The sequence below is a fragment of the Hyperolius riggenbachi genome, chromosome 11 (genome assembly GCF_040937935.1).
Source record: "Hyperolius riggenbachi isolate aHypRig1 chromosome 11, aHypRig1.pri, whole genome shotgun sequence".
Taxonomy (NCBI): domain Eukaryota; kingdom Metazoa; phylum Chordata; class Amphibia; order Anura; family Hyperoliidae; genus Hyperolius; species Hyperolius riggenbachi.
Window position 1 is genome coordinate 12,474,220 of NC_090656.1, and position 27,603 is coordinate 12,501,822.

Genomic DNA, 27,603 nt, shown 5'->3' on the forward strand with positions numbered 1-27,603 from the left:
CAGGCAATCTGCAGATCATTTGCAGATCAGATCCACTAGGATGGATTTTCAGATCAGGATCTGCAGATCTCATAGACTATGAATGCATTTTGCAGGAATGGATCTTTTGCAGGAACAGATCTTTTGCAGATAATGACCTTTTAAATGTGTACAGCATCTTTGTGTGCAGCATCTTGCAAAGATTTCTGTCTGATGGGGAGTTCAGCTCCATAGAATAGACTGTGTAGAGGATGGATCTCATACTATATGGAAGGGGGTAAAATTGGTCTGTGATCTTGCCTTTTCCAAAGACTTATCTCAAGTGTGTATACAGCATAAGAAGTTACTGCAGAGCTTGTGCCCAGCAGGCGTTTCTACTCACCTTCCCCAGGATCCAAACACCGGGGAGTCTTTCTCCTTCCTGTCCTCTGAATCCCCCCTGGTGAGATTGCAGTCTATCGTCATGATGACAGCCAACGATCTCACCATAGGTTAAAGTGCCACCTGGAGGAAGAAGGGAGAATTGCAGTGCTGGATCCCAAAAAAGGCAAGTGCAGGCTCTCATGTCTCATGGTACAATTTTTTTTTATGTGCTTTTAGATCCTAAAATCAGAAAAAAAAAATTCTACCATATTTTAGACCCTAAAACCAGGAAATAATCAGTGCAAGGGAGGTTAAATCCTATTGACAGAAAGTGGTTCGGATTTACCAACATCACCTGGGACAGATTATAGTGAGGGGGTTATCAAGAGGTGTGTGAACGCTTGGCTGTGTGACCACATCTGCAGCTAAAGCCAATTACACACGGACCAACCTGCAGCCTGATTATCCTCCAACACACTAACGTCAGATGATAATCAGGCGTGTGTACGCGTGCAAACAACTTAGCGAACAACTGATATCAGGTGGTTTGCCCAAACCAACTGTCCGATCTATGTTGGTCTGATATCATGCAGTTAGTGCGTGCGTACAAGTTGTTTAAAAGACTTGGCAGACTTCAAAACAAGTACGTGTGCAGTATGTTAATTGAGTTGGTTGTTTAGCCATCTAGGCGTGTGGACATATGCAAACACTAGTGCACATGACAGGCGTGTGGACATACAGATCGTGTGGTTTGTCATGTGCTTGAGTGCATGTTGGACATGTGTATGAGCCGTTAAGGTCAGCAATATGATAAGTACAGTAACACTGTACAAACCGTAGCAAACATTTCCATTAGTGCGACACTTTTCTCTCAATCGTCACCGGGTGCATTTTTCATGCGATTGAGTTCCTATAACTTCTATAGGCACACAGGAAAATTGCATAGCAAGTGATTTTTCGGTAATTTGGCAATTCAATATATTTTAGCATTTTTTTCCTCTTTGCACGCATCACACCTCCAACATATCTCCTTGGAGAATCTTGGTATTGGAAAATACATAGAAATTAGATCGCAGTGTGTTTGGGTTTATTAGTGGAAAAGGGCCCCTGTGGCTGTGTGAGTGCTATTGCTATGTCTGACACTAGAGGGAAGATTGGGTCATATCACACATTACAGCTGAATATTCACCTCGCGACCCAGGAAGAGGGATACCAGTGACGTCCCATGACGACCAGGGCTACCCCACAAGGGGTGCAAACAAGAGTTCAAGCGATCGCGGTACTTTGTGCGGGAGTCGTCTGGGATCTTAAAGATCCAATGCGCCGGGGTAGTAGTTTATCGACGTGCGTCGTTTGCATAATCAGCCGCCTGTAACCACGTGGCAGGATCACGGAAACGATCGCTCATCACTCCAAAAAAATAAAATAAAAAATGGACGGTCATCAGAAAAATCACGTAGTGGGTGTGGCCTTACAGTGGGAGTCATGAAATGTGCTATTGCTGTATCTGACGCTAGAGGGCAGCCTTGGTCATATCAGCGAGTAAGGTTTTCCAGAATACAGATGTGTACACACTGGATATTAATTTAAACGATTACTGCATCTGTGATCATATAAGATGTCTTCACCTGGCGGGAACCCTTTGCTAGGATCACACTGGGCTGATCAGCACACAGTTTATTTTAAAACAAAAATTCAAAATCAGAAATGCAGCTAATGTGTGAATGACCAGTGCCCAACTTCCAACTTTAAAGTGCTTCTCAAGGGAACATTCGAATTAAGGCCTCTTTCACAGTGCGACTTAAAGTCGCACGTTAAACCATTTTCTAACGTGGACTAACGTACAGCAATATTAAGTCTGTGCAACATTCATAGTGCACACGTTGTGTTGTGTGTAACAATATTTAGAAAGTGCTGCATGCTGTGCGTTTAGCAATACATTTGCTGCGTTGTGTGTTGCACATGCTCAGTAATTTTTTTAATGTAACGCATGCGCAGTTTTCATTCCATCGCTGTGCAACGAAAACTGTGCACCAAAAGCAGGGCTAAAGAATATACTATAAACGTCCAAGTTATAGTCTTTCAATGCGTTGCATTAGAGGCACGTTATGTGACTTGAACGTCGCATCAAACACAACGTCCCACTGTGAAAGAGGCCTAAAAAATAAAAAAAATAAGGATCTGGGAGGGGGAAGAGGGGATTCATTGAGGCCAATAAGTGCACTGTGCTGTGCAGAAACGTATAGGTCTACTTTTAAAAAGTGTTTTCCCCCAGTTACATGCAAACTTCCTGTTCTGAATGTAAGATAAAGAGAACAAAAATAAAATGTTTAATTCTCTCCCCAAATGGAGAGAATGTTTTGAGTAGCCCACTTCAAGATGCAAATCTTTTCCACGCTCAGAGCCACAAGGAGGAGACCAATTCCCCCTGATGCTCCTCAGTACCACAAGGAACCAATTTACTTCCATTGCTCCACTGTATCAGGATCTTCAGCACTAAAGATTGTTAGTATGTTAATATAATACAAATTGTATGCAGCTTGCACTTCCTGTCCATATTGATCGGTAATGTTCCAAGCTGTAGTTTGCATGAAATCTGCATGCAACCTGAAATCATCAGCATCTCAGACCATCCTTTTTCAGCACACCAAATTTCCCAGGCGCTCTAGGACCACACCCCTTCCAGCAATGAAGCCACGCCCTCCCCACAATATTCCACCCTAAAAGCATGCGTCCTTCCAATGATCTTCAGCAGAAGCAGTGCCCCTCCTTACATAAATTCTCAGTGAACATCAGTCAGAACAAAAAACACAAACCTTTAATAAAATGAATTTGGGCATTTTTACAATCATCTTTTTGTCTTAGGCTTTAACATGAAGTACAAAAAGTTTATTCCTATAAATAACATTAACAAATAAAGAATACAAAAACCTGCGATAAGAACCCAAACTTTCAAAAGTGGTGTGAATGAGGGGGGAAAAAAGGCGCAGATTTTTCTTCTTTCAAAAAGGGATGAAATAACATAGATCCTCCTGTTTACGGACTGTGGCGAAGGTCGTTTGGGAGATCCAGTGATTTGCTTCATCGAAGCCCAGTATTTCCAGTGTACAGACTTATTTCATGCAGAAAACCTAACATCCAAACAGACTTCAGAAAGCCTTCAAAAGATCTTTGAAAACTTTGGCGCACAAACTCAAACCAAATAAAAAAGGTAAAAAGGTTTGTATTCATCTACAGATAACATCCAGGAGCACCTCAACAAATTGAGGAACATAGGAGAAAATCAAAGTTAAAACAAAAATGTGACTGACGCATACAAATATAAAGTTCTGACAACTCCAAGCCCTGGCATGTATGGCTAACATTCATTTCAAAAAAGGACTGAAGAAAACAAAAACATCTGTATGGAGTCTTTGCAGTACTCCAAGAAAGGCAAGCATGGCCCACTCCTGCTTATAAGGCAGCTCCAAGGCCTCATATCACCGTTTCTCGCAGGCTCCGAATCTGGCAGATCTTTGGTAGCATCAAGTCAACGGTTGGTTAAGGATTTGAGAGTTGTAAATCAAAAATTACATATTCAGAAGCCATATGTTCAAAGTAAGATTCTTCAGAACTTATTAAAGAAAAGAAATGGACCAGCGTTTAAGGCTTTGTGGTAGAAGTTCTGGTTTGGACAAGTCAAGCTGTCCCTTCCTAGACTTTAGTCTTCATCTCCTCCATACATGTCTGCCAGTTTCCGGAAGCGCGGCCCCCATTCGCTCAGGCAGTCGTAGTCCTGGTCGTCGGAGGAGTTGGAGGAGGTCAGCGAGCTGAGGGAGGCTGCTTCGGAGCCGCTGCCTTCGTAGTCAAAGACCAGGAGAGAGTCGTAGGGCGGAGCTGTGGGGTCCTGGTCGGCAGCCATCAGGTTCTTTAATGAGAAACAAATTACAATACAGATTAGATTAAAGTCAAAGCTTGTAAACTGTTAATGGGCAAACACAGAAATAGGACTAAAGGGTTCCAGGAGGCAGAATAATAGGCCCATAATGTTCTGTCAGCTTTTTCTGAAGTCATTTTTGCTGTTAATGAGGTAGAGAATCCATTAAGCAGCTTCCTGTCAGAGTCAAGTCTGGACAACTCAATGTCCACTCTCAGGAAATTGACTCGAAGAGGCTTAACCCTCCGTGGCAAAGACCAGATATTCAGAGTTAGGACTTCACTGCTCCGATCAGCAGGAGAACTGCCCTTCCTGGCTACATATTATAAGGATCAACCACAAAAAAGGCACCAAAGTATGAAACTATCTCCTCACAGGTGTACACCCCTCAAAGACAAACAAAACCCCAAAATGGATAGTAACCGATAGGAGTTTACCCCAACACCAGCATACTTTACTGCCCTCATGCCATTCACTTTTCTCACGTTTTCTCCTTGAAGCTGATTTTTCATCTTTGTTTAAAATAACTTCAGCACTGTATAGTTAAAAAAGGTACCAAATAAGTGGAAAAGTCCTGTCAAAATTATTCCGAATATTTTCTTGCTTGTTAATGGCTTAAAAAGGTATTCTATTGACCAGGGGTCTTATGCAATCCAGCTTTTCACCGGAGTTATCTCCTAGGAGAATTTTCCGTGTTTGAATTAAAAGAACTTCCCAGCACTTTTCAACTGATAAAGTACCAAAAAGTGGGTGAAAAGATACTATCAAAAATTTTGAGTATTTTCTTGCTTCTGGTGGCTTAACCCTCCTGGCGGTTGATTTTTTATGCCAAATGGGCAGAAATCTGTTTTTTTTTGGTTTTTATTTCATGTAAAGCTACCAGAGTGGTAGCTACATGAAACACCACTAGAGGGCGCATGTGTCCCTCTAGTGCGATCGTCGCCGGCATCAATAGCAAACAGGGGAACGCGTATATAACGTGTACCCCTGTTTGGCTTCTCCTGTCGCCATGGTGACGATCGAAATTAAGTCATGGACGTCAGATGCCTCAGATCCAGCCCATTGCGCTGCCTGGAACTCATTGGTCCGGGCAGCGCAGGGCTCTGGCGGGGGACCTCTTCCGCCGCTGCGTGCGGGCGATCGCCGCAGAGCGGCGGCGATCAAGCTGTGCGTGCGGCTAGCAAAGTGCTAGCTGCGCGCACAGCACTTTAAAATGGGGCGAATCGCCCCACCAGGGGCTGAGATATCTTCCTGCGCGGCATAGCCCGAGCTGAGCTCGGGCTTACCGCCAGGAAGGTTAAAGGGCATTTTACTGACAAGTTTTTAAAATATCACCTTGGAGAAACCGGAGGAGAAAAAAAAGTTAATTGCATATCGGCCCAGATGTTAAAATATCACCCAAGAGGAAAAAAAAAAAAAAGCTTCGGAGAAAAAGTAAATTGAATAAGGACCTTTAGGTATATAAAGTCAATTCACGGTTTATTGCACGTTCCATTTCATATACCGTATATTCCGGCGTATAAGACGACCCCCCAACTTTTCCAGTTAAAATATTGTTTGGGATATACTCGCCGTATAAGACGACCCCTCTTCCAACACACACCAAGTAAAAATTAAAAAAAAAAAACATACTGGTGCAGTGTATGAACAGATACTGGTGCTGTACTGTATGTGGTACCCAGTATATAACAGTATACCGGTGAATGACTGGTTGGATTGATCAGCTCTTCCCGTCTCCCTTTGTATATGAGCGGTATGGAAGAATAGATAGTGCTGTACACATAAAACACGCCTCTTTCACCCTTCTGGCCCCGCCCTTGTATTCCATTTACCTCCTTCTCTGCCTCTCAGATCTCACACATGTGAGCCTGCGCCGCTTCACTACAGTCCTCAGCAGCGAGATCGGAGAGGCGGTAACAGGATAGGGCGGGCCAGACTGGTGGAAGAGGCGTGTCTTATGGGCACAGGGTGATCTCTTTCTTCCATACCCTGGGTGTCTCAGACCTTGCAGCGTAAGCGGTGAGATTCCCCCCCCCCCCCCCCCCCCGCCCCACAGCATATGCGGCGACCACCAAATCTCCAGCACCCGGTAATTAAACATCAGCATATCGCGCATCACGTATCAGCAACGCGTAGACATCAGCATGTCACTTACGTGCTTCGTATATCAGTATTGCGCATCACCCGGCATCAAGGACACCCATCGTATAAAAAAAGACGATCCCCGACTTTTTGGAAAATTTTCAAGGGTTAAAAAGTCTTATACGCTAGAATATACTGTTAACGTGAACAATTACTGGTATATAAAAATTGGCTATTTCAATATGCAACCTGGTGGGAGAGAGACACTGGGGATTGGGCCATGTAGGGATGGTCGGAAGTGCCAATTTTCGTTGGAATTCCACACACAAGTGTCTTCAATTTCTGCTGATTGTTACTGTAAGTTAGGCTAATTCTATTTTTACGATTAATACTTCCAAGTCTTGTGATCATCTTAAAATTTCGTAGTCTCAGTAATCTGGTTTTTCATGGAATTCTGATTTCCACGTACAGATTTCCGTTCGGAAACTCAAATCGGAATTCGGACCGAGGAAGATAAATTTTACATTCTAGGTTGAAAGTAATTGTGTAGGATTATGAATTTCCTGTTGAGCCTCTGAAGAAGCTGTGTTTGGGCTGTGAAACGTGCATCAGGCATAGTGTAACATTCTAATATCCTGTAAAAGCCAATTTTAATACAATTATTTATGTTAATTATATGACATGGATTGTGCAATAAATGGTAAATTGATTTTATATACTTTTACATATAGCGCGCACTGGTATTACAGTAAACGCCTATTGGTTGTGATCAGAGAGTTCTTTCTGTAGGTGTACAATATCACAAGGAATGCTTAGAGCATCAGAGCCAGGTGAAGAAAAGGGTGTGGTCTATCTTTACTGCTAGTTTTTGGAAGAATTGGCGGAAGCTCCAGATTAGTCCAAATTCCGTGTAATTACTGCTCAGGGTCCCTATAAGTGGGAAGCGAAGACACAGAGCCCCCCCTCATTGGGCAGCTCTCTCTCTCCCTAGCCGCACCCCCTGCAGTTCCCCGCCTCCTTGCATGCTGGGAGAGAATCTCTTTTTCCATCGTCGTGACCCTAGAGGTCACGAAAGTGAAAGTGGAGCAGTGCGGGCCTCAGGAGCGGCGGGGATGGTGGCTACCTGATCCGCCCAACCCCCTGGATCAGGTAGCCCAGGTTTTGTTTTTTTTTAATTATATGAGCCCACCTCGGGCTCTCTTTAAATCTAAAATGAAAAAAAAAATTCTCTTAGGAGAAAATTTCAGGAAGAAAAAAAGGGCCCTAATATGCGAGATCGCAGCTACCGTCGCAGGGTGCTATATTTAGGCGTCTAGGGAAGTATTTCTGCTTAAAGTTTAGTGAAAAGTCTTCCCCACGATAAGTAGTGCGCAATGAATTGCATGTAATGTACTGCAATCTGCTCTACCCGTGTGAAAGACTTTACATGTTATTCTGCTGACACCGCACTGTGAGCTGCCCTGTACCAAAGCCAGAGAGATCACCTTGCAATCCATCAGCAGAGTAATATCCCCACATTGTCTCAGTCTATAAATGTCTATAATAACGTCTAACTAATTGACTGTTTAGTCTGTATGCCTTTACTCAATTTACACCACTTTATGGTGTTCTCCTTGTTACAGATACTGCAGGCTGCAGCCAGGCGCTGTAACATGCATTATGCAGATGTTAATGGCTTAGCTAAGTGTTTGGGGTCTTTAAACCCTCCAAGGACGATAAAACCACTTTAATACCATTTATCTACATGCCATGGTTTTATCAAGCTTAGATGGGTATTCTAAAGTCCCGTACACACAGTAGAATAACCCCCTGGCAGTATGATTATTTCTGGGATTTTAAGGTCTTTTTTAAAAAAGGATTCAGACCCTAATATCAGGGGGAAAAAAAAAAATCATGCCGCCAGAGTCTCTGCAGCAGCCCCTGCTCTCACTCACCTCCCTGGGCTCCAGCGCTGCAATTTTACCTCCGCCCTCCAGGGGGTGCTGTAACTCTGGTGAGATCAATGACGGCAATCTCAGCAGAGTGATTCAGAGCCTCGGAGGACAGGAAGGAGAATGGCTGCCTGCATCTGGATCCCCCAGGAGGTGGATAAAAACTCCTGCTGCACGCAATACTCTACATAGAGTTCCCGGCAGCTAAAGTTGGCTGAGAAGGTTGTTAACGACCTGGCGTTTGTACAGCGACCCCCAACCAGCCATCGACCAGCAACATTACACCTGCCTCCCCCCCCCCCCCACATTGCATGTAGTCAGCATGCAAGCTGACTAAGGCCTGGAGCCCACTAGGAATCGTTTCAGCACTTTAAAATAGCTGCAGCACTGTGTGCAGCGATTCCTCATGCGATTGTGCTTGCAATTTCCTGAAGCTTCGAAGCGCTGAATTAGTGATTTACGTGTTTGTTTTTTAAACAAAAACAACTTACCAGGTGTCCAACTTCCGTCTGTAGCCCCGCCCCCTAAAGGAAGTAGTCATAAGTGCTTCTCTATGACCAGAGAAGCACCTGTGACCTCTTTTAGGGGGCGGGGCTAAAGACAGAAGGAAGAAATCTAGACACCGGGTATTTTAAAGTTTATTGAAATCTTAATCGCTCGGCCCACCAAAGTGCTGCAAAATCGATTTGAAAAGCGATTTTGCAGTGCTCATATACTTAGCATTGAGAGCAAACCCGCTCAAAAATGCTGCCTGCGATTACCCCTAATTGTAATAATGGGTTCCTAACCACACACTTTCATTGGCAAAGCGGTTTTGGGAATCGCTGGTGATTGTCTGCGATCCCAAAATGCTGCCCTAAATGTCTGTACAGCCCTGGCCCAGCTATTGTGCCTGAGGGATCTGGTCTCAGTCTCTGTTGGGCAGCATCAGTCAAGCCTGTGTACAGTGCCTGGGCGGTGGACGGGAGCAGCCGACAGGCGGTGAATTCACCACCTTCAGTTGCTGGTGGAAGAGTGCCTGCCTGACAGTCTGCAGCATATTACAGAGTATAGTCATGTTATTGACTGTCCTCCGAGGAGCTCACACTCTAATCCTACCATAGTCATAGTCTGATGTCCTACCATATTATTATTATGTATTTATATAGCACTGACATCTCCTGCAGCACTTTACAGAGTACATAGTCATGTCACTGTCCTCAGAGGAGCTCACAATCGAATCCTACCATAGTCATAATCTAATGTCCTACCATATTATTATTATGTATTTATATAGCACTGACATCTTCTGCAGCACTTTACAGAGTACATAGTCATGTCACTGACTGTCCTCAGAGGAGCTCACAATCTGCTCCTACCATAGTAATAGTGTAATGTCCTATCATATCATGTATTTATATAGCACTGACATCTTCTGCAGCGCTTTAATAGTCATGTCACTGTCCAGAGGGGCTCACAATCTATTCACTCCCATACTCAGTCTAAAGCTACATACACACGCTGGATTAAAGTGGACCTGAACTCTTGCACAGGACAGAAGGAAAACAGAAATGCACCCTGTATGTATTCAGGGGGTTTAGCCTGTTTAAAGGAGAACTGTAGTGAGAGGTATATGTAGGCTGCCATATTGATTTCCTTTTAAGCAATACCAGTTACCTGGCAGCCTTGCTAAACTATCTGCCTGCAGAATCACATCAGAAACAAGCATGCAGCTAATCTTGTCAGCTCTGACAAAAATGTCAGAAACCCCTGATCTGCTGCATGCTTGTTCAGGGGCTAGGGCAAAAAGTATTAGAGGAAGAGGATCACCAGGGCAGCCAGACTAGTATTGCTTAAAAGGAAATCAATATGGCAGCCGCTATCTACCTCTCACTACAGTTCTCCTTTAATTCCCCCTCATTTGTGTCTAATCCCAAGTTGTAATTTGATCTCTCCCTGTGTCACATGACTGCCTGTGGCAGTGATGGCAGATAAGGCCATTTGAAAGCACAGGATGTTAATATGTCTGCTTCTGTGAATCAGGAAGTAGAAACACTGCAGATGTATTTTAGGCTCAGGTGTAACAAAAATGTTTTTCTGTAAAGGTTATTATGCTGTTGTGCATCTTTTAGAGCAGAGAGGAAGTTCTGAGTTCAGATCCGCTTTAAACTTGGCCGGTGCTACCTCTCAAGAAACTAGCTTGTGTATGGCACATAATTATTGGCAAGAGATCCGGTCCACAGTGAGAAACACAACGCTAGCATGCAGTCAATGGAAAGATTTCCAAATAACTAACCCCAATCTCTGAAATGTTCTAATTAAAAAAATTAAGGAAATTTGCCTTTCTGAAGAAGCTGCCTTTCAGTAAAATACAAGTTCCTGTTTAGGCAAGATATTTTTAAAGCACATTTTAAGTGAGAGGGATATGAAAGCAGACTAATTTCCTAAAAGGAACAACAGCAGTTACTCAGGTGTCCTGTTGGCCCTCTGGCTAAATTTAAAGGGGAACTGAAGAGAGAGGTATATGGAGGCTGCCATGTTTATTTGCTTTCAAGCAATACCAGTTGCCTGGCAGCCCTGCTGATCCCCTGCCTCCAATACCATTAGCCGTAGCCCCTGAACAAGCATGCAGCAGATCAGGTGTTTCAGACTTTAAAGTCAGATCTGACAAGACTAGCTGCATGCTTGTTTCTGGTGTTATTCAGATACAACTGCAGAGAAATACACCAGCAGGGCTGCCAGGCAACTGGTATTGATTAAAAGGAAATAAATATGGCAGCCTCCGTATACCTCTTACTTCAGTTTCCCTTTAAGCCTTAGACCCTGAACAAGTATGCAGATCAGGAGCTCTGACTGAATTTGTTGCATGCTTGTTTCAGGTGTGTAATTCTGACACTACTGCAGCCAATTAATTCAGCAGGACTGCCATGCAACTGGTATTGTTTAAAATGAAATAACTATCGCAACCACCATATTTCACTCACTTTGGGTTCCCTTTAAGGTTCAGACTTCCAGCAGCGCATGCTGTAATGTAGTAAGTTTCAGTTAAAGTGGATCTGAGATAAACTTTTACTCAGTGCATAATTGTGCCCCTTACATAAAGTTTATAGGGCATTCCCCAAGCCAAATACTTTCTTTGTTTGTTTTAATACTCTAATTCCCTATAAACTAAACAAGCCTCACCCAAAGCTTCTCCAGTGCCTAGGCATTCTGAGACCCATGTAGCAAGTGCTCATGGGAGCTCAGTCTGGGGAGGTGTTTTTTCTTGAAGGAGGCGGCAGCATTACCAGCCAAAGAATTTAGAGGCAAGGGGGCGGAGAGAGGAGTGGAGTTTTCACAGGCTGGAGATGCAGAGCAGCTTGTCTGTGTGCAATGAGGAGAAGCAGAATATGGCTGCTCTCATTGTATCACTGGAATAAATAATCATTCTGTTGAAGCGGTTTGCAGCTAGATTTGCTCTGTAAACTATCGTAACTTTACATAAGATATATAGACAAGTTATTTGTTAGTTTTTCATCTCAGTTCCACTTTAAGACACGTGGTGGTGGCTGCTTGTGTGTGAAGGGTTAATGGCTCAGAAGACACGCCCTATGAAGGTTACCCTGTGGTTCACCCACACAGAAATGTGTGCAGATGAGGCAGAGAGCCACGCCCATCAAAGCTTTATCAACCTCTTCAGCAACCCTTACTATGAATTTCAATAGGACGCTAGGTGTGCCTCCCAACAGACAATACTTTACAGCTCCTGTACTTTTTCTATTTGGTTTTGTAGACTATGAATATCCAGGTTCTCTCGAATTATCCCCACTCCAGATTTGGTTTGTAAAGTCAGATTATCTGGTCTCTACACAGTGTGCCAAGTAGACAGAAGCGCAACTCTGCGCGAAACGGCTGTCAGGCTGCTGCACTGCCGCCACCAGCTTTTGCTACTCCAACCCACATCAGCATGTCCACTTCATGAATATGTATGCTTGTTCTATGTATGCATTGACGCCGCACCAATAAACCAGCGATGACAGTGGTGCTGGAACTTCCTATGTTCTGATGTTTTGCTATTTATGCCAGAGCTAAAAAGAAAGCAGTGCAACAGATATGACCACCACTCCCCATCCAGACCGTGTATGTCTTCGCAGCAGTGCTAACTATTTTCTTGTACTCTGTCAGCAGGTACAAGACCTTCGCATGAGTCCAATACAAGACGACAGACCAGTATCTCCAGATTTTCTCACCTCATCAATGAAGTTCCCGATCTCATCAGGGTTGGACGGCCGGGGTTTGTACATCGGTGGTGGCATCAGTGTGGGGACCACATCGTTCCGCAGCATGACACGGGCATCTAGCCCTCGATGGAGTTGGCTTAGATCGTAGTCCTAACAATGAAAAGATAGTTAGAATATGCTGCAGAGACTTATCTGTGAGCTACAAACCTCCATATCCCAGCAACCCCCTCACCTGGTCCTCCTCACCACCGCCTTCCTCTCCGTAGTAGAAGATGTTGTCTCTGGTGTCATCTTCAGGAAGCAGCAGCGGTTCCTTCTCTTTCTTCTTCCTCCTCAGGAAGAGCAGCAGGAGCAGGATAAGAACTGCAAAAGAATAAGAGATGGTAAATGATCTGCCACCCACTCAGGTTCACCAATCTGTGCCATCATCCTTCTGGAGAATGCGGAAATAGCTCCTCCACCATCTGACAGCAATGATGGTGCCACCCGAAGCTGCAGGAGGCCCTGGTGAATGGAGGATTTGCTCTAAGATACTGATCTACAGCAGGACAGTATTGAACGTTATAAACACGGGTGTATGTATGTGGGGTAATGGATGGGGGTAATGGGTTTTGACCAGTTTTACATAGTACATTCAGTAATGGTAAAATCCACACTGCTGAGCGAAAGCATACAGGTAATGGATTAAAAGGAACCAGAGATGTGAGACCTATGGAAGCTGCCATATATTTGTTTCCTTTTAGGGACCGCGTAGCATAAACCCTACGCCGTCTAAGCCTGATGCGGCGTAGGATTTACGCCACCTGCCATTTCCACTCCCGAAGCGATCATGTGCATCTGAGAGGGGAGATTAAGCTGTCATCTCCCTTAAAGCGGAACTGTAGATTCTTAATAAACGCATTGTTTCACTTACCTGGGGCTTCCACAAACCCCCAGCAGCCGTCTTGTCCCGCGCCGCTCCTCATTGAGCCTCCGTTTGCCCGCCGCCAGCTAGTTTCGTTTTTTCCGCCAGGCCACTGCGCGGCTCTGGCCACGCGTATCCTTTCTTCGCGTTCCCCGCTATTGCAGAGGGGAACGCGAAGAAAGGATACGCTTGGCCAGAGCCGCACAGGCATCAACTTATAAGTCGAGGTACAGGACCGAGCGACGGCGGGGGAACGGAGACTCGTTGAGAAGCGGCACAGGACAGCTGCTGGGCGCTTGGGGAAGCCCCAGGTAAGCGAAACACTTTATTTTAAATCTACAGTTCCGCTTTAAGTGATCAGTAGCCATCACAATTGGCTCCTGATCACTACGAATGCTGGCCGATAGTAGTGATCACTATTGACAGTCTGAGGGGAAGAAGAGGACGGGGACTCTCCTTCCTGATGTTCCCCCGACAATAGTCGCGCCCCCCCCCCCCCCCCCCCTGCTCTGGCAGGCATCCCCGCTCGCTCTGCCTCAAGTGTCGGGTCCCGGCTTGACGACGTCATCAAGCCACGACCCGGAACTTAACGCCAGTGAAAACGGGCATGCCGGCCAGAGCGGAGGGCGCTAGAGCTGGGGAGGAGAGTAAAGGCTGCTGGCAAAACAGGGGGACACCTGGCTACACCATGCCTAGCTAACAATACTGGGGAGTCAATTTATATTCAAACCTATATGGTACCTTCTTAATAAAAATCCCAGTGGAAAAGGCAGTGATCTGTAAGGAAGGTATTTGGGGGGGGGGGGGGGCTCTACAGATCCTCAGACAGAGGAAGTTTTCTGAGATCAAAGGTGTGGTTAGAGTTTAGTCTTTTCTCTTTGGAGAAGGTTAGAAATACCCAGAAACTGTACTAATCTTATACTGCTTTACTCTTGTGAGACAAGACTAGTAATAGATCATGTTACCATTACTGATGAGGAAACATTTTTATCATTTTTATTCCCATTCACAAAGTCCATCAGCATTGATTATTCCCTCAATGTTCAGTTTCTTGCGGTCTCTACAAGCAGCTTGTACAGCATTTCAAGCTCAGCGAATGGACACAAGAATAGGGGCACAAGGTCTGATGTACTAAGGCTCCCCCACACTGCTGAGAACACGAGTGACTCTGAAGCTGGGCTGGGTAAGACTCACTGCAAAGTGTGCCCATGTGACTGCAACAGACGAATCACTGCTAGCCCTCACTATGGCCTGATATGAAAGTGTGCACATGTGACTACAACAGGCAAATCACTGCTAGTCCTTACTATGGCCCGATATGACACAGGGAAACGCTGTGAACAGAATAGACCCCAACTATAACAGACCACTTTGGCTCCCCCTGGTGACCTCCAGGCCAAGACAGCTTTACTGATCTACACAGAAAACCACAGGAAAAAAAAAAAGTTAGGATACAAATCAGTGCATCGGACGGTGGAAGACTCACTCAGCAGCCCCAGAACGGATCCCAGGATGATCAGGATGATTGGCACGTCTTTCTTGTCCAGTGTTCTGTCCTGACAGGCCATATTGCCCTCACAGGTGCAGATAGTGACGTTCATCACGGTGACTTGATCTCTGTCCTGAGCATCGTACAGCCGGATGAACAAGTTATAGGTTCCAATCTTCAGCTCCTCTTTGGGTTTCAGCGTCATGGTAGCTAAACGAGATACCATACTAAATACCAGTACAAAATGTCTCTAAACATCGGCAAGTAAATCCACTATGACTGTCAAACAGGAACTTTAACGACAAAGTAGAAAACAGTAAATTATTCAGAATACCCACTTTTTAAAGAGGATCTGTAATGTAAAAAAATCCCACTGGGTGATACGTACCTCGGGAGGGGGAAGCCCCTGGATCCTAAAGAGGCTTCCCCCGTTCCTCCAGGGTCCTGGCAATCTCCTGCTGCAGCCCCCGAGCGAGGCTTCAATATTTATTTCCTTTTAAACTATACCAGTTGCCTGGCCTCCAGCTGATATCTTTTGCTGCAGTAGTGGCTGAATCACACTCCTGAAACAAGCATGCAGCTAATCCAGTGTGACTTCAGTCAGAGCACCTGATCTGCATGCTTGTTCAGGGGCTGTGGCTAAAAGTATTAGAGACACAGATCAGCTAGCCAGAACCCGGAACCCAGCGGAGAAGTCAGGCAACTGGTATTTTAAGAGGAAAAAAAATATATATATATATATATATATATATATATATATATACTTAGTTTAGGTTTCCTTTAAGAATAGTGAACAAGTCAAGTGGACTCAGCAACCCACCTGCATGCATAACCCCTTCAGAAGACCTCACAAAGAATCCTAATGGCCATAAGGAATAGATGACAGAGTCACCATTACAAATAACCATAATTGGAGAAAATCAATAAAATGGCAAATTTTTCTGACTTGATCGAAAATTCTAATTTGGTTGCCATCGGTTTGGATCTGCACAGCTCCAAGCCATGTTCAAAACTGGAACAAAAATTTATATCGGAAAGACTCTTCTTGATCATCTGCGACTAGACTAGACTAGACTAAAGGGGCCCATACACCGAACGATTTTCCCGCTGATATACAGCAGATTCTATCACTGTGATCGAATCTGCTGTGAAATCGTTGCGCAAACGCTGACAGAACGATCATTTGCGCCCGAAATCAATCGTTCCCGTCGATTCCCGCCGACCCTTCCGGAAGATTTTTCTCGATCACCGGCGGGTCGGGAGTGCGGTGATGGCGGCATTCAAATGCCCGACAACCGACGTCATATACATCGGCAATACTTTACCTGTTCCGGCCGGCGCGTATCCCCGCTGTCACCGCTGCTCCGTCTCCGCGCTGCGCTCAGAGTCCGGCAGGCTTGCCTCCACTTCTTCCTGTCCCAGCAGGAAGTTTAAACAGCAGCGCTCCCTCTACTGTAAACCTCCCCGGACAGGAAATGAAGCTAGCCGGAACCCAGCGGAGAAGACAGCGGTGACACCCGCCGGCGGAGCAGGTAATGTATGCGGGCAGCGGCAGCACCACCACAGATTGTGATCGGTTTCATGTCACCCCTCAGCCTGGGAGGTGGTGCGGTTACTATTCTTAAGATCTATACTATTCATGGCTGCCCACCCCTGCCGAGTGTAATCACCTATTCCAGTCATCTCCGCTTCCCAGGACAAGTCGGAGCCGTGTGACAGCTCAACTCTAAAAGGAGAAGTGTTCGGCGGAAGGTCGGCATCAGTGATTGCCAGCTCCTGTGGTTCCGGGTTGTGGGAACACATGTAGAAGGCACGTGGATTGGGGACAGGACCATTGTCATTGACATCCAGCACACGCAGGAGAAGAGTACCTGTCCCAGTGGCAAAGGGAATACCTGTGGAGAATACAGTAGAAATCATTAAAGCATTGAGCAGACAGAATCACTTGCGCCTCATTTATGGGTATGTGTATTTTTCTAACATCCAAGCTTCATGCAATTTGTATGAAACTGGGGCAGTCAAACAGTTCCATGCAGCACACAAGTCTGAATGGCTAGGAATATACAGGTAGTCCCCGACTTACAAACAACCCGCCACGTGAAGTTGGGGACTCCCCTGTGACCCCGTCCTGCATGCCGGGGGCCTGAAAAGAAAGCATTTGTAATCTACTCCCCTCCGCACTGCTTGCAGCTCACTCTAGCATCCGGCATCACATACTGCAAGCCGCGTGTGATTACAAGTCATGCAGGAGGAAATGCCGGGCGCTAGTGTGAGCTGTAAGCAGAAAGGAAGGTCGCCCGGCAATGGACTCCAGCATGGAGGGGAGTAGCTTACATGACACTACGGTAGTGCAGGATGGGGGAACCAGGAGGAAAAGGACACGGAGGACACAGAGAGAGACAAAAGCAGGCACAGGCGGCGGGGCATACAAAGGAGGCAGAGGGGGCACACAAAGGAGACACACGAAGGAGGCACAGAAGGGTGAACACGAAGCAAGCAGAAGGGGGGGGGGGGGGTGAAAGGAAGCAAGCACAAGGGGGGGGGGGACACGGAGGAGGCACAAGGGGGGGGGGGGGAGACAAGGAGGCGGCATAATGTACAGGGGGAGACAAAAGCGGCACAAGAGGACAAGGAGGAGGCACAGGGGGGCATAATAATGTATAGGCGACACAGCAAGGCACAGGGGGACACAAGGTGGTACAAATGAAGATAGAAAGAGGCAAATAGAGACACAGTGGAAGCAGAGAGGGACACTGGAGGCAAAGGAAGGTGTAGAGGAAGCATGGGGGGCACAGAGAAATTCTAGGGGGACACAGGTGGAACAGCATTTAAACTTAATGCTGGGCATACACGGTGCGATTATTCCTTATCGAGCCGCTGATGGCTGGATTGATAATTTCCGACAAGTCCGATGACCACGCTTGATCCCCGCGGGAGGACAATAGCGGGGAGTCGAGCGGAAGATGAGGAGCACCCGCTGGGGCGAGCGGGAATCGATCCGGACGTGGGCGGGGGTCGATCCGGCGGCTAATCGAGCCTCCAGGTCGACCCGTGTATTCCCAGCATAAGAACGGATTCAGTTTAAGAACAAATCCACAGTCCCCATCTTGTTCGTTAACTGGGGACTACCTATACATAGAATTCAAAGTGGTGCCCATTCACTTAAAGGAAACCTGAGATGGGGACTTAAATAATACACACACCTGGGGCTTCCTCCAGCCCCCTCCTGGCTCACCACTCCTACGCCATCCTCGTTTGTCTGCAACCGGCCCCAGAAAGTCCTCCGGTCTGGGCCTAACTGCGGATGTGCGGCCCGGCATGTTTCTGCGTCTGCTCCGTACTACTGCGCAGAATGCTCACAGCGACGGGAGTGCGCTTGGCTGGACTGCGCCAACTGGCTCCGACTGAAAGAGTTACTAGGGCTAATTGCGGGCAAACGAGAAGGACGACGATGACAGCATGTGAGCAATAAGCCTGGAGGGGGTTGGAGGAAGCCCAAAGTGTATATATAATAATTTTTTTTTTTTTTATTAACCCTCCTGGCGGTTTGCAAAAAAAAAAAAATCGCCAGGGGGCAGCAAATCTTTTTTTTAAAATTTTTTTTTTTTTTTTTCATGTAGCGAGACAAAGTCTCGCTACATGATAGCCGCTGCTCAGCGGCATCCCCCCAGCCCCTCCGATCGCCGCCGGCGATCGGAGATCCGGAGATCCCGTTGAAAGAACGGGATCTCCTGGAGGGCTTCCCCCGTCGCCATGGCGACGGGCGGGATGACGTCACCGACGTCGTGACGTCAGAGGGGACTCCGATCTGCCCCATAGCGCTGCCTGGCACTGATTGGCCAGGCAGCGCACGGGGTCTGGGGGGGGGGGCGGCCGCGGCGAGAGGAATTGCGGCGGATCGGCGGGTAGCGGCGGCGATCGGGCACTGCACGCAGCTAGCAAAGTGCTAGCTGCGTGCAGCAAAAAAAAAAAATTATGCAAATCGGCCCAGCGGGGCCTGAGCGGTGCCTTCCGGCGGCATAGCCCGAACTCAGTTCGGGCTTACCGCCAGGAAGGTTAAAGAAACTCCGACCAAGAATTGAACTTTATCCCAATCAGTAGCTGATACCCCCTTTTACATGAGAAATCTATTCCTTTTCACAAACAGACCATCAGGGGGCGCTTTATGGCTGATATTGTGGTGAAACCCCTCCCACAAAGAAACTGAGTATGTACTCCTGGCAGTCTCCTGTCTGTGCACCTTGCTGCATTGTGGGAAATAGCTGTTTACAGCTGTTTCCAACTGCCAAAACAGCAAGCAGCAGCTACATCACCTGCCAGCAGTAAAAATGTCACCATGTGATAAATGTCAGAATGTAAATCAGGGATTTAAAATATTTGACAATGGGCAAACACTGACTAAATAATTTATACATAATTATTGTAAAAATGAAGCACTTTTATTACATTATTTTCACTGGAGTTCCTCGTTCAGGCCCCATCCCAGGTACACTATTAGGGCTGGAACCCACAGGAGCGCTTTTGGCAGCGTTTTGGCAGCACTGCGATACGCTAGCAGTTTGCCAAAACGCTGGGCTAATGTTAATGGATGGGGCAACTTCCACAGGAGCGTTTGCGTTTCCCAGAAACGCAAACGCAGGACCTGCAGCATTTTGGGAGCGTTAGCGCTTCAATGTAAAGTATTGAAACGCTAGCAGAAACGCTCAGCAAAACCTAAACTGAGCGGTTTTGCTAGCGTTTTGCGGTTCAGCACACTAACAAAATTAAAAAGAATTCACAGGACCAATCAGGATAAAAACGCGAAACGCAAAACGCTACACAACCGCAGAGGAAAAAAATACACTGTTGCAAAACGCGACCGAAAACTCGCATGAATCCGCTTGCAAACCGCTCAGGCAAAACGCTAGCGGCTGCGTTTTGCGTTTGCGGATTTCAGTGGGTTCCAGGCCTTAAGGGGTACCTGACAAAACAAGCCTCACAAAAGGTTCTCCAATATTGGCCTTTGTATAGAGGTACAATGCTCTACATGGGCCTGTTCACACTAGAGGACACTGCTAGAGACTGATGCATGACCAGATTCTGCCGTGGAAGGACTAGGCGTACCGTCATCGATCACCATGACTATTATTGTGTAGGTGTTATTCCGGACGTAGTCTGACTCTCTGTCCAGGTTGCCATTGCTGGTGACTATGCCGGTATCTTCATTCACAGTAACCCACTTGGCAGGATCATTCCCAATTCTGTATCTAAAGGTGAGAAACAAAAACAAACTCAGAATCATAAGGGACCGAAGGAAGGGGCAGGTAAGGGCCACATTCCCATGAGACTCTTCAATCCGCTTCTACTAGAGCTCACTTTCTACCGATAGCAAACTTACTGATCTTATCATTCAAATCCCACCAGTGCGCTCTAATTGTGTGCAATATGATTTGTACTGGGAACATTGGCCTCAATTCACTAAGATCATGCTGGAGATAATAAGGCAAGAGAAAACTTACCTCCACATGTGAGAGTTATCTTATCTCTCCATTCCTTAACCACTTGAGGACCTAGGGCTTTCTACCCCTTAAGGACCGGCCACTTTTTTTCCATTCAGACCACTGCAGCTTTCACGGTTTATTGCTCGCTCATACAACCTACCACCTAAATGAATTTTGGCTCCTTTTCTTGTCACTAATAAAGCTTTCTTTTGATGCTATTTGATTGCTCCTGCGATTTTTACTTTTTATTATATTCATCAAAAAAGACATGAATTTTGGCAAAAAAATGATTTTTTTAACTTTCTGTGCTGACATTTTTCAAATAAAGTAAAATTTCTGTATACATGCAGCGCGAAAAATGTGGACAAACATGTTTTTGATAAAAAAAAACCCATTCAGTGTATATTTATTGGTTTGGGTAAAAGTTATAGCGTTTACAAACTATGGTGCCAAAAGTGAATTTTCCCATTTTCAAGCATCTCTGACTTTTCTGACCCCCTGTCATGTTTCATGAGGGGCTAGAATTCCAGGATAGTATAAATACCCCCCAAATGACCCCATTTTGGAAAGAAGACATCCCAAAGTATTCACTGAGAGGCATAGTGAGTTCATAGAAGATATTATTTTTTGTCACAAGTAAGCGGAAAATGACACTTTGTGAGAAAAAAAAAAAAAAAAAAAAGTTTCCATTTCTTCTAACTTGCGACAAAAAAAAAATGAAATCTGCCACGGACTCACCATGCCCCTCTCTGAATACCTTGAAGGGTCTACTTTCCAAAATGGGATCATTTGTGGGGTGTGTTTACTGTCCTGACATTTTGGGGGGTGCTAAATTGTAAGCACCCCTGTAAAGCCTAAAGGTGCTCATTGGACTTTGGACCCCTTAGCGCAGTTAGGCTGCAAAAAAGTGCCACACATGTGGTATTGCCGTACTCAGGAGAAGTAGTATAATGTGTTTTGGGGTGTATTTTTACACATACCCATGCTGGGTGGGAGAAATATCTCTGTAAATGACAATTTGTTAATTTTTTTTACACACAATTGTCCATTTACAGAGATATTTCTCCCACTCAGCATGGGTATGTGTAAAAATACACCACAAAACACATTATACTACTTCTCCTGAGTACGGCGATACCACATGTGTGGCACTTTTTTGCACCCTAACTGCGCTAAAGGGCCCAAAGTCCAATGAGTACCTTTAGGATTTCACAGGTCATTTTGAGAAATTTCGTTTCAAGACTACTCCTCACGGTTTAGGGCCCCTAAAATGCCAGGGCAGTATAGGAACCCCACAAATGACCCCATTTTAGAAAGAAGACACCCCAAGGTATTCCGTTAGTAGTATGGCGAGTTCATAGAAGATTTTATTTTTTGTCACAAGTTAGCGGAAAATGACACTTTGTGAAAAAACACAATTAAAATCAATTTCCGCTAACTTTTGACAAAAAATAAAATCTTCTATGAACTCACCATACTCCTAACGGAATACCTTGGGGTGTCTTCTTTCTAAAATGGGGTCATTTGTGGGGTTCCTATACTGCCCTGGCATTTTAGGGGCCCTAAACCGTGAGGAGTAGTCTTGAAACGAAATTTCTCAAAATGACCTGTGAAATCCTAAAGGTACTCATTGGACTTTGGGCCCTTTAGCGCAGTTAGGGTGCAAAAAAGTGCCACACATGTGGTATCGCCATACTCGGGAGAAGTAGTACAATGTGTTTTGGGGTGTATTTTTACACATACCCATGCTGGGTGGGAGAAATACCTCTGTAAATGGACAATTGTGTGTAAAAAAATCAAAAGATTGTCATTTACAGAGGTATTTCTCCCACCCAGCATGGGTATGTGTAAAAATACACCCCAAAACACATTGTACTACTTCTCCCGAGTACGGCGATACCACATGTGTGGCACTTTTTTGCACCCTAACTGCACTAAGGGGCCCAAAGTCCAATGAGTACCTTTAGGATTTCACAGGTCATTTTTGTTTCAAGACTACTCCTCACGGTTTAGGGCCCCTAAAATGCCAGGGCAGTATAGGAACCCCACTAATGACCCCATTTTAGAAAGAAGACACCCCAAGGTATTCCGTTAGGAGTATGGTGAGTTCATAGAAGATTTTATTTTTTTGTCACAAGTTAGCGGAAATTGATTTTAATAGTTTTTTTTCACAAAGTGTCATTTTCCGCTAACTTGTGACAAAAAATAAAATCTTCTATGAACTCACCATACTCCGTACGGAATACCTTTGGGTGTCTTCTTTCTAGAATGGGGTCATTTGTGGGGTTCCTATACTGCCCTGGCATTTTAGGGGCCCTAAACCGTGAGGAGTAGTCTTGAAACCAAATGTCGCAAAATGACCTGTGAAATCCTAAATTGGACTTTGGGCCCCTTAGCGTACTTAGGGTGTAAAAAAGTGCCACACATGTGGTACCGCTGTACTCAGGAGAAGTAGTATAATGCGTTTTGGGGTGTATTTTTACACATACCCATGCTAAGTGGGAGAAATATCTCTGTAAATGACAATTGTTTGATTTTTTTACACACAATTGTCCATTTACATAGAAATTTCTCCCACCCAGCATGGGTATGTGTAAAAATACACCCCAAAACACATTATACTACTTTTCCTGAGTACGGCGGTACCACATGTGTGACACTTTTTTGCAGCCTAGGTGCGCTAAGGGGCCCAACGTCCTATTCACAGGTCATTTTGAAGCATTTGTTTTCTAGACTACTCCTCGCGGTTTAGGGCCCCTAAAATGCCAGGGCAGTATAGGAACCCCACAAGTGACCCCATTTTAGAAAGAAGACACCCCAAGGTATTCCGTTAGGTGTATGGCGAGTTCATAGAAGATTTTATTTTTTGTCACAAGTTAGTGAAAAATGACACTTTGTGAAAAAAAACCAATAAAAATTAATTTCCGCTAACTTTTGACAAAAAATTAAATCTTCTATGAACTCGTCATACACCTAACATAATACCTTGGGGTGTCTTTTTTTCTAAAATGGGGTCACTTGTGGGGTTCCTATACCGCCCTGGCATTTTACAGGCCCAAAACCGTGAGTAGTCTGGAAACCAAATGTCTCAAAATGACTGTTCAGGGGTATAAGCATCTGCAAATTTTGATGACAGGTGGTCTATGAGGGGGCGAATTTTGTGGAACCGGTCATAAGCAGGGTGGCCTTTTAGATGACAGGTTGTATTGGGCCTGATCTGATGGATAGGAGTGCTAGGGGGGTGACAGGAGGTGATTGATGGGTGTCTCAGGGGGTGGTTAGAGGGGAAAATAGATGCAATCCATGCACTGGGGAGGTGATCGGAAGGGGGTCTGAGGGTTTGGCCGAGTGATCAGGAGCCCACACGGGGCAAATTGGGGCCTGATCTGATGGGTAGGTGTGCTAGGGGGTGACAGGAGGTGATTGATGGGTGTCTCAAGGTGTGATTAGAGGGGGGAATGGATGCAAGCAATGCACTGGCGAGGTGATCAGGGCTGGGGTCTGAGGGCATTCTGAGGGTGTGGGCGGGTGATTGAGTGCCCTAGGGGCAGATAGGGGTCTAATCTGATAGGTAGCAGTGACAGGGGGTGATTGATGGGTAATTAGTGGGTGTTTAGGGTAGAGAATAGATGGAAACACTGCGCTTGGGTGGTGATCTGATGTCGGATCTGCGGGCGATCTATTGGTGTGGGTGGGTGATCAGTTTGCCCGCAAGGGGCAGGTTAGGGGCTGATTGATGGGTGGCAGTGACAGCGGGTGATTGATGGGTGGCAGTGACAGGGGGTGATTGATGGGTGGCAGTGACAGGGGGTGATTGATGGGTGATTGATAGGTGATTGACAGGTAATCAGTGGGTTATTACAGGGGAGAACAGATGTAAATATTGCACTGGCGAATTGATAAGGGGGGTCTGAGGGCAATCTGAGCGTGTAGGCGGTCGATTGGGTGCCCGCAAGGGGCAGATTAGGGTCTGATCTGATAGGTAACAGTGACAGGTGGTGATAGGGAGTGATTGATGGGTGATTGATGGGTAATTAGTGGGTGTTTAGAGGAGAGAATAGATGGAAACACTGCGCTTGGGTGGTGATCTGATGTCGGATCTGCGGGCGATCTATTGGTGTGGGTGATCAGATTGCCCGCAAGGGGCAGGTTAGGGGCTGATTGTTGGGTGGCAGTGACAGGGGGTGATTGATGGGTGATAGGTGATTGGCAGGTGATTGACAGGTGATCAGTGGGTTATTACAGGGAAGGACAGATGTAATTAATGCACTGGCGAATTGATAAGGGGGGGGGGGGGGGGGGTCTGAGGGCAATCTGAGCGTGTGGGCGGGTGATTGGGTGCCCGCAAGGGGCAGATTAGGGTCTGATCTGATAGGTAACAGTGACAGGTGGTGATAGGGGGTGATTGATGGGTAATTAGTGGGTGTTTAGAGAAGATAACAGATGTAAACGATACATTTGGGAGGTAATCTGACGGCGGGTTTGCGGGCGATCTAATGGTGTGGGTGGGTGATCAGATTGCCCGCAAGGGGCAGGTTAGGGGCTGATTGATGGGTGGCAGTGACAGGGGGTGACAGGGGGTGATTGATGGGTGATAGGTGATTGGCAGGTGATTGACAGGTGATCAGTGGGTTATTACAGGGAAGAACAGATGTAATTAATGCACTGGTGAATTGATAAGGGGGGGTCAGAGGGCAATCTGAGCGTGTGGGCGGGTGATTGGGTGCCCGCAAGGGGCAGATTAGGGTCTGATCTGATAGGTAAAAGTGACAAGTGGTGATAGGGGGTGATTGATGGGTGATTGATGGGTAATTAGTGGGTGTTTAGAGGAGAGAATAGATGTAAACAATGGATTTGGGAGGTGATCTGATGTCGGATCTGTGGGCGATCTATTGGTGTGGGTGGGTGATCAGATTGCCCGCAAGGGGCAGGTTAGGGGCTGATTGATGGGTGGCAGTGTCAGGGGGTGATTGACGGGTGATTGATGGGTGATTGACGGGTGATTGACAGGTGATTGACAGGTGATCAGGGGGATAGATGCATACAGTAAACAGGGGGGGGTGGTCTGGGGGGGGGTCTGGGGAGAATCTGAGGGGTGGGGGGTGATCAGGAGGGGGCAGGGAGCAGGGGGGGGGGATAAAAAAAAAATAGCGTTGACAGATAGTGACAGGGAGTGATTGATGGGTGATTAGGGGGGTGATTGGGTGCAAACAGGGGTCTGGGGGGTGGGCAGGGGGGGTCTGATGGGTGCTGTGGGCGATCTGGGGCAGGGGGGGGGAGAAATCAGTGTGCTTGGGTGCAGACTAGGGTGGCTGCAGCCTGCCCTGGTGGTCCCTCGGACACTGGGACCACCAGGGCAGGAGGCAGCCTGTATAATACACTTTGTAAACATTACAAAGTGTATTATACACTTTGTATGCGGCGATCGCGGGGTTAACATCCCGCCGGCGCTTCCGTATAGCCGGCAGGATGTTGCGGCGAGCGAGCGGTGACAGGCGCCGGCGGAGGATCGCGTCACGGATGACGCGATCGCTCCGCCCATGCCCTTAAATGGACCGCCGCCTCTGTGGGTGAGGCCGTCCTGCAGGGCTCCACTTCCCCGCCGCCCCTGTGTAGTGGGCGGTCGGGAAGTGGTTAAAGAGAAACTCCGACCAAAAATTGAACTTTATCGCAATCAGTAGCGGATACCCCCTTTTACATGAGAAATCTATTCCTTTTCACAAACAGACCATCAGGGGGCGCTGTATGACTGATATTGTGGTGAAACCCCTCCCACAAGAAAAGATTGAACTTTTGGCAGTTTCCCGTCTGAACCTTGTATTGTGGGAAATCGCTGTTTACAGCTGTTTCCAACTGCCAGAAACCATGCAGCAGCTACATCACCAGCCAACATTAAAAATGTTCACTGGAGTTCCTCTTTAAGTTTCCTCCTTTGTAGTTATTTCCATGCACAATTAACAGACTGTCTAACTTTAGAATTCTGGAGTTTTAAGGATTGAAGAGTTAACTTTAAAGAGAACCTGTACTGAGTAAAATTATTTAAAATAAACACATGAGGTTACTTCAAATGAACATTACATAGTTACCTTGCCATCAGTTCCTCTCAGAAGCTCACCATTTTCTTCTGACAATAATCCCTTCCAGTTCTGACAATATTTTGTCAGAACTGAAATATATCAGTTGCTGTCAGTAAAATATCAGTTGCTGTCAGTTATAGCTGAGAGGAGAACTGATGTGTCCATGTTTCCCTATGGCTCAAGTGGGCGATGTTACAGTTTAACAATGTGCTGACCAGAAAGCTGTTATGGAGTAATGGCCATTTTCAAAATAGAGGACTGAGAATTCCCTTGATCACAGTGAACAAACAGGACGCGGGACAGGAGAAAGACACTGAGGAGTAGACTACACAGGAGGCAAGTATGACTTGTGTATGTTTATTTTGACTTTTTATGTTCAGTTCAGGTTTTCTTTAAGACAGAAGAGTTAACTTTAGGTTTGCCTGAGGTAAAAGGTTTCCTGAATAGGACTTGCCTCACCATGGTGATAACTCTAATAACGTTATTAAAGACAGGAGATAAGCTTAGTGAATTGAGGCCATTGTCTTTACTTCCATTGTTGCAAAGAAAGAAAGCTGGGGTAAGCCATAAATTGTTGGAGACGCAAGAGAAGAATTTAAAAAAGGGAGCCCGAGGTGAGAGGAATATGGAGGCTGCCATATTTATTTAATACCAGTTGCCTTGCAGTCATCCTGTGTCTCTAATACTTTTAGCCACAGACCCTGAACAAGTATACAGAAGATCAGGTAATCAGGTAACTCTGGTTTTACTGGATTAGCCATACGCTTGTTCCAGGGTTTTTATGCCAGATCAACAGGGCTGCAAAGCAACTGGCATGGTTTACAAGGAAATCGATATGGAAGCCTCCATATCCCTCTCACATCAGGCTCCCTTTAAGTAAATTAGGCTGACCATACACAGATTGGTGAGGTCATCAAACTGCGTCCTGGTAGACCGAAGCTGTACGTGGCGAAGGATATGCGATGGAGAGTAAGGGCTGGTTCACACGGGCGTTTGTGCGCTGCGTTTTTTGGGATCTACCGCCGTCCTATTCAAGTGAATGGGAGCGTTTAAAGCTGGCTTTTGCAGGCTTTCCTGAAAGTGGTAGATCCCAACGTTGCATCTAGTCAACATGTTGCTTTCAGAGGCAGTAAACACCAGAAAACAATAGCAGAGACCAGAACGGCTAGCCTTGTATGCTTCC

The 27,603-nt window shown here is 46.1% G+C and overlaps 1 protein-coding gene across 1 annotated transcript in view; it reads right to left on the minus strand.

Moving 5' to 3' along the window:
• Nucleotides 1-3,138: 3,138 nt before the first annotated feature.
• LOC137538374 (EP-cadherin-like) overlaps nt 3,139-27,603 on the minus strand; it is a 98,744-nt gene continuing 74,279 nt past the window's right edge. Inside the window, exons 11-16 of the mRNA XM_068260497.1 lie at nt 19,967-20,109; nt 16,534-16,758; nt 14,861-15,073; nt 12,703-12,833; nt 12,480-12,620; nt 3,139-4,249 (exon numbers count right to left, since the gene is read on the minus strand). Of these exons, the coding sequence (XP_068116598.1) occupies nt 4,043-4,249; nt 12,480-12,620; nt 12,703-12,833; nt 14,861-15,073; nt 16,534-16,758; nt 19,967-20,109 (1,060 nt within the window). The 3' untranslated portion in view covers nt 3,139-4,042. The remainder of the gene's footprint in view (nt 4,250-12,479; nt 12,621-12,702; nt 12,834-14,860; nt 15,074-16,533; nt 16,759-19,966; nt 20,110-27,603) is intronic.